The 8024-nt window shown below is 45.1% G+C and overlaps 1 protein-coding gene across 1 annotated transcript; it reads right to left on the bottom strand.

Annotated features, from left to right (window-relative positions):
- Nucleotides 1–2903: 2903 nt before the first annotated feature.
- On the bottom strand, nucleotides 2904–6012 carry LOC116352871 (glutamate receptor ionotropic, NMDA 2B; the record flags this gene model as incomplete). The annotated part of the gene is given in 4 exon segments (XM_031820352.1): nucleotides 2904–3096; nucleotides 3444–3714; nucleotides 5729–5872; nucleotides 5980–6012. Coding segments are annotated over 4 exon segments (641 nt in total), but the record flags the coding sequence as incomplete, so codon positions are not given.
- Nucleotides 6013–8024: the final 2012 nt, after the last annotated feature.

Raw genomic sequence — 8024 nt, 5'->3', positions numbered from 1 at the left:
TCTGTCCTGAGGACTGATGAGTCCAAATTTGAGATTTTTGGTTCCAACCGCTGTGTCTTTGTGAGACGCAGAGTAGGTGAACGGATGATCTCCGCATGTGTGGTTCCCACCGTGAAGCATGGAGGAGGAGGAGGAGGTGTGATGTTGATGCTTTGCTGTAACACTGTCTGTGATTTATTTAGAATTCAAGGCACTCTTAACCAGCATGGCTACCACAGCGATACGCCACCCCATTTGGTTTGCACTTACTAGGACTATCATTTTTTTTCAACAGGACAATGACCCAACACACCTCCAGGCTGTGTAAGGGCTATTTGACAAAGAAGAAGAGTGATGGAGTGCTGCATCAGATGACCTGGCCTCCACAATCACCCGACCTCAACCCAATTGAGATGGTTTGGGATGAGTTGGACCACAGAGTGAAGGAAAAGCAGCCAACAAGTGCTCAGCATATGTGGGAACTCCTTCAAGACTGTTGGAAAAGCATTCCAGGTGAAGCTGGTTGAGAGATGCCAAGAGTGTGCAAAGCTGTCATGAAGGCAAAGGGTGGCAATTTTGAACAATCTAAAATCTAAAATATATTTTGATTTCTTTAACACTTACTACATGATTCGATATGTGTTATTTCATAGTTTTGATGTCTTTGCTGTTATTCTACAATTTAGAAAATAGTACAAATAAAGAATAACCCTTGAATGAGTAAGTGTGTCCAAATGTTTGACTGGTACTGTATGTATAAGAGACAATTACACACTTCCTCCCCTCCCCCACGCACGCACACACACACGTACACACATACACACTTCTTCTCATCCCACACTCTCCCCTCTCTCTGCTTCCCTAGCCATACCACCAATAAGCCCCATAGCAGCTCATCATCCAAAACCACTTCCAGCACATTTTCTCATTACACAATACCTCCTGTTCTGTCCTCTCCTCAGTGGCAGGGAGGGAGAAACATGAGTGAACCCTCCAGTCAGAGGCTATATCCACATGAGGTCAACCTGCCCCCCGAAAACCAGCAGAGAATGTGATACACAGGCACGCACGCACTCACATGCACACACACACAGACAGACACAGACATACATACAGACATAGACACAACACCACACTTCCTCCCCAAACAGAGAGCGTGAGTCACTGAGCCCCCCCTGCTGTAGTCCATCACTGTCTGACAGCATGGCATGCATTTCTAGCATTACACTATCTATCCTCCGGTGGCATGGATCCACCACGTTCCTGAGTCATGCACATAGGGCCTACAGGGCATAATGTCTGTTACTGGGGGGTTGGAGGGGTTGGGGGGGTGGTGGGGGGAAGGTTTTCCAGGAGTTAGGGGAGGAGTTGAGGGGTGAAAGGGGGAGGAAGGGGCAGCCATGAGGGGGTTGGGAGGAGGGTAGGGGCATCCAAGCCATTTAATTATTCTCTTTTTTTAATTATATGTTTCTGGGCTGATTCACTGAGTCATTCACTGCTAAGTCAAATAGGACCTATATTATTAGTGTCTTATCATAAGTAAGGGGACTCTGCTGTGTGTGTGTGTGTGTGTGTGTGTGTGTGTGTGTGTGTGTGTGTGTGTGTGTGTGTGTGTGTGTGTGTGTGTGTGTGTGTGTGTGTGTGTGTGTGTGTGTGTGTGTGTGTGTGCGTGCGTGCGTGTAAGGTTTTGACAAGGGTCCTAGGTGTACTCCAGGAGGAAGATTGAATGCCAGGCCCTAACTACCAACTCTGGGTCTCAGTGACAGAGAAGGAACTCCGTTGGGGATTGAAATATTCATGGGTTTATGTCATTTTATTCCTGTTGTTTGGAAGTTGCGATGAGGGACGTATATACGCATAACTGCATCTGATAAGAAAACAAATTAACATCCCAAAAATGTTATACTTTCACCCAGGTTGCTTATCTATCTCTCTCTCTCTCTCTCTCTCTCTCTCTCTCTCACACACACACACACACACACACACACACACACACACACACACACACACACACACACACAAACAACAACCCACATATTCCAATCCACAATCCAAACCAACCACAAAAAATACAATTATGTTTATTTTTAGAAAAGGAACGTGGAGGATTGAGAAGGGAAAAGCATTTGTACGAGTATATATTGTCTAATAAGAGCAGCATTAATAATCCAGCCCTTATTCGACTGTACATGTAACTCAATCAGTAACCCAACAACATTGCTAGAGGAAGGGAGTCTAACACACACTCCCACAAAACACACAGACACACACACACACCTCCTAACCTCCTACTGTTCTTTGGACCTCTTTTAATTTAATCCGTTTGTCCCCAAGCATTCAATTAGTCACAGAATCTATGAACAATGCAGGCACTAAAAGCAAAGCCCTATGAAGTTAAATGGAGATTAATTATTCATGTACTGAGTGTACTGTAATGTTCTGTACTGTAATGTTCTGTACTGTAATGCGTCAGATAACAAAACAAGTAAATGAAGAAATAGAAATGTGTGTTTTCTTTCATGATTATTGTGGTTAATGGTAAGATAAGACGAAGGCTGTTGTAAAAGACTGCACATATCCACCTCTTCAGGTTCTGCTGGGATGACTAAACAGAGGACAATGTTCCTCAAAGGTCTGTGTGTGTGTGTATGTGTGTGAGTGTGTGTATGTGCATGGGTATTGTATGTGTGTCTAGGTGTGTGTGTACTATAAGGAAAAGGCTATACGGACACTCCTGACCTGCAAACCGATATTTCATTTCAGAATTGGCTCAAATTTGGTTAGGGTTAGGGTCAGGGTTAAGGGTTTGGTTAAGGTAAGTGTCCGTTTTAGATGATGGTTAGTCGTTTTGCAGGTCAGTAGCGCCCTTATAGTCTCTACTATACTATACCCTATGTTTCTACCCCCATATCTAGGGCACTCACTTGAGCACTTCATTGGAGTTGCCTTGTTTAGAGCCCTTCTTGTTAGGGGTCTCGTTGCAGCCTGACTTGAGCAGCGTGTGTTGCCCCCGGTCCAGCATCATGGTGGAGGTCGCCATGGCGATGACAGCCACTGCATCCCGCACCCGAGCCTCCAAACTGTAGTCCCATTCGTCATACGACACCGAAATTAGCCCTGAGAGAAGGAGAGAGCGAGAGAGAGAGGGAAAAAGAGAAGAAAATGGGGGGGTAGGGGAAGATGTGGAAGGATGAGGGGTGAAAATGTGGGAGGTGGCGAGAGAGGTTAAGAGAGCCATCTCAAATAACAGAGGTGCCACATGAATTAAAAACTGGTTTGTAATCCCAAAATCCAACACCCTTTATAGCTGAGTTCACCCAGAATAGGATGAAGTTTCCCAGAAACGCTGATCTAAGATCAGTTTTGTATTTTCCGTTTAGGAGAATAAACTGCTCCTGGATCAGTATGCCCCTGAACTTTTTACCCTTCTGCTGACCCCCATTCTAACCCCATCCAGTAACTACCTGTGGGAAACACGGCGGGGACATTATCGGCGTCGCCGGCCACTAGCGACGGTACGATCCAGGTGTACCCGTATCCCGTCAGTCCCACAGAGTTTGCCACCTCAAAGATGGTGTAGGCCTCCTCCTTGGTGCAGTAAAGCAGGTAGACAGGACTCTGCAGCTTCTTCATCTGGTTCTGGATCTTAGCGTCTCCGTCATCCACAGACATGTCCAACAGGAGGACTTCTTCTAGCTCCCAGCCCACAAAACTGTTCTCTATGGTGCTCCGGATCTATGGTGGGGAGAGGGAAAGGGGGGTGGGGGGAGAGGAGAGAGGGAGGAGAAGGAAGAAGAGAGAGGGGAGGAGGAGGTAGAAGAGTGAGGGAGGATGAGGAAAAGAAGAGGAGAGAGGGAGAAGGAGAAGGAGGAGGAGGAAGACGAGGAAAGAAAAGTATTGACGTTCAGTTCCAATATCCACACAAGAAACACCACTTGAAAAGTAAACAGTTTGTCTGTCGTCAGTCTTTCTGGCTCCTCTCTTGGGTTTAGCTGTGCAGGTGTAAGACTAGTAGTGTGCCAGTTCAGCTCTAGTGTTGTACTTTTTTTTATTTTTTTTATTTTTTACCTTTATTTAACCAGGCAAGTCAGTTAAGAACAAATTTGTATTTTCAATGACTGCCTAGGAACAGTGGGTTAACTACCTGTTCAGGGGCAGAATGACAGATTTGTACCGTGTCAGCTCGGGGGTTTGAACTTGCAACCTTCCGGTTACTAGTCCAACGCTCTAACCACTAGGCTACCATGCCACCCCTTTAGGTCCTGGCAGGTTTGGTGTGGGGCATCTCTCATAGGGGTTTCATAGGAACAACAGGTTTGGTATGGGGCATCTCTCATAGTGTTTTCATAGGAACAATGATGAATAAGATATAGAAACAGGAGAACATGGATGCCATTTTTAAAATACTTTGCTTGGAGTACCAGATGTGCAGGGTTTGAACATGAGAGTTTTCTTTTAGTTCATTGCAACAGGCAAGCTCAATCAAGCTCAGACAAAGTACACTACATGACCAAAAGTATGTGGACATCCGCTCGTGGAACATCTCATTCCAGAATCATGGGCATTAATATAGAGTTGGTCCCCCTTTGCTGCTATAACAACCTCCACTCTTCTGGGAAGGCTTTCCACTAGATATTGGAACATTGCTGCGGGGACTTGCTTCCATTCTGGCACAAGAGCATTAATGAGGTCGGGCACTGATGTTGGGCGATTAAGCCTTGCTCGCAGTCGGTGTTCCAATTCATTCCGATGGTTTTTGGTGGGGTTGAGGTCAGGGCTCTGTACAGGCCAGTCAAGTTATTCCACACCGATCTCGAAAAGCCATTTCTGTATGGATCTTGCTTTGTGCACAGGGCATTGTCATGCTGAAACTGGAAAGCACCATCCCAAACTGTTGCCACAAATTTGGAAGCACAGAATCATCTAGACTGTCATTGAACGCTGTAGCGTTATGATTTCTCTTCACTGGAACTAAGGAGCCCGAAACATGAAAAACATCCCCAGAACATTATTCCTCCTCCACCAAACTTTACAGTTGGCATTATGCATTCGGGCAGGTAGCGTTCTCCTGGCATCTGCCAAATCCAGATTCATCCGTCGGACTGCCAGATGATGAAGCGTGATTCATCACTGCAGAGAACGCGTTTCCACTGCTCCAGAGTATAAATGGCGGCAAGCTTTACACCACTCCAGCCGATGCTTGGCATTGCACATAGTGATCTTAGGCTTGTGTGTGGCTGCTCGGCCATGGAAACTCATTTCATGAAGCTCACGACGAACACTTCTTGTGCTGACGTTGCTTGCAGAGGCATTTTGGAACTCAGTAGTGAGTGTTGCGGAGGACAGACGATTTTTACGCGCTACGCACTTCAGCTCTCGCCGGTCCCATTCTGTGAGATTGTGTGGCCTACCACTTCGCAGCTGAGCCGTTGTTGCTCCTAGACGTTTCCACATCACAATAACAGCACTAGCAGGGCAGAAATTTGATGAACTGACTTGTTGGAAAGGTGGCATCCTATGACGGTGTCACGTTAAAAGTCACTGAGCTCGTCCGTAAAGCCATTCTACTGCCAATGTTTGTCTATGGAGATTGGAATGCTGTGTGCTCGATTTTATACACCTGTCAGCAATGCATGTGGCTGAAATAGCCGAATCCACTCATTTGAAGGGGTGTCCACATACTTTTGTATACATAGCGTATTTGAACTGATTTCCAATAGTTTTTGAACCCAGGTCTGGTCTGCCTCACTTTGTTGACAAAGTCCTGGTATCCGGGGTAGTAGGTGGTGACGATGGAGAAGATGTACCAGTCGTATTCCTCCATGATCTTCAGCATGATGGAGGCCTGCTGCTCTATGGACGGGCCAAACTGGAAGAACATGGAGTGGTCGTCCTGCAAACACGGGGAAGAGAGAGAAGAGCAAGAGGGAAGACAGAAGAACGGGACGTCAGGTCAATGGTCAAACGGAAATGAGATGTAAAGGAGGATAGTACACGTACAGCACATGGGGCGGCCACACACACAAACAACATCTGGAGACTCAAGGGAGGTCCAGGGGGCGATGTTGTTCAGTCACCCATGAGGATGTGATGGTTGAGATGCATTATTTATGGAACTAAGGGACTGGAGGGGACATCAGAGGAACTGTATGAAGAGGTTACGCCCAGCATCAGCTGAACGTCAGGGGTCTATTTGTGTTCATGAGTTTGTCAGTGGGTGAGTGTGTGTATGATTACTAGTGAAGGAGTGTGAGCGAGATTGTGAGTGTGCGTGTGTGTATGTGTATGTGTCCTCACAAGGATAGTAAAACATGGAAAATTCTGATAAGTACGGACATCTCACCGGTCACCACAAGGAAAAAGGCTATTTTAGGTTTAGGGGTGAGGATTACGGTTAGGGTTAGGGTTACAATTAGGATTAGGGTTAGTGGTTAGGGTTTAAGGTTAGGTTTAGGGGTTAGGGGTTAGGGAAAATAGGATTCTGAATGGGAATCAATTGTTTGGTCCCCACAAGGATAGTAAAACAAACATGCCTGTGTGTGTGTGTGTGTGTGTGTGTGTCTGTGTGTGTATTTGTGTTTGTGTGTTTGTGTGTGTGTGTGTGTCTGTGTGTGTGTGTGTGTGTGTGTGTGTGTGTGTGTGTGTGTGTGTGTGTGTGTGTGTGTGTGTGTGTGTGTGTGTGTGTGTGTGTGCGTGAATCTGCTCATATGTACAGTGGGGTTTGAAATGATTGACACAAATATAAGAAAATATTACTGTATAAAATAAATAATTCAAATACTGAGCTGTACTCTATGCTACACAAATGGAAAAGTATATTATTTTATACTAATACAATTGCTCTGAGAAATAGATGTATTTTTTTTCTCTCAAAAAGGCAGGGGTCAATATTACTGACACCCCTGTTTTCAATACCTCACCTTACAAGGATAATGACACTAAGCCTTTTCCCAAAATGTTTAATGAGTTGGAGAACACATTGGGATGAATCTTAAACCATTCCTCTTCCAGGAAGACAATAACAACATACATACAAATCCACAAAATAATCAACTGGCCACATAATCAACTTTTTGCAATAGTTATGTCCGTTTCCAGACTTGAAACCAATTGAAAACATGTGGTTTGATTTGAGGAGGACAATCCCATAAAACGCAGACGAAGGATATCAAGGATCTGGAAGGATTCTGTATGGATCCCTCCCAATGTGTTCTCCAACTCATAAAACATTTTAGAAAAAGGCTCAGTTACGTTATCCTCCCAAGGTGAGGTATTTGAAGGTATTGAAAACAGGGTTGTCAATCATTTGTAACCCTACTTTTTCAAGACAAAAAAATGATTACTTGTTGAACAAAATCTCTTTCACTGAGCAACTGTATAAGTATAAAATAATGTTTTTTTAGCATACAATATAGCACATAATTTTAATAATTAATTTTATATAGTCATTTTTTCTAATCTTAATCAAGGGTGTAATGTTGGTCCCCACCGTACGTGTACACAGTGAGTGAGTGAGTGAGTGAGTGAGTGAGTGAGTGAGTGAGTGAGTGAGTGAGTGAGTGAGTGAGTGAGTGAGTGACATCGTTAGTTTGTGAATGAATATGTGTGACGTCCATGCTATATCTGCATGTTCCCGTGTGCAAGCAAGCATGGCCTGCCTATGTGACAGCTCTGTGTGTGACTCTGTGTGTATGGGCGTGTCCATAGGTTGTGGCTCCATGTTACTCATGCAGCAGGCTGTGCTGAACTCTCCCTGGCTCAGGTCTACTCGCTCCACTCCACATCAAAGCCCACTTCCCGCCCTGTTACATCTCCCACCTCCCCCACAGGGACAGATATGGCTTGATCCGTTACCTAGCTTCTGCTTTGATGAGGTAATCACATTCCATGTCAATGGGGGACGGAAGTGTGGAAGTAGAATAGGGGAGGTTGGGGGATTAATCCTGAAACGTTGACAGTCAGGAGACACTTCACTTGAAATAACTGTGTTAAAATAATATGCTTGTGCACAAACGCATCACAGGCGCACCCTTAAACTCTAACCT

Source organism: Oncorhynchus kisutch, unplaced genomic scaffold (genome assembly GCF_002021735.2).
Source record: "Oncorhynchus kisutch isolate 150728-3 unplaced genomic scaffold, Okis_V2 scaffold3270, whole genome shotgun sequence".
Taxonomy (NCBI): domain Eukaryota; kingdom Metazoa; phylum Chordata; class Actinopteri; order Salmoniformes; family Salmonidae; genus Oncorhynchus; species Oncorhynchus kisutch.
This window is presented reverse-complemented; position numbering and strand designations above follow the sequence as displayed.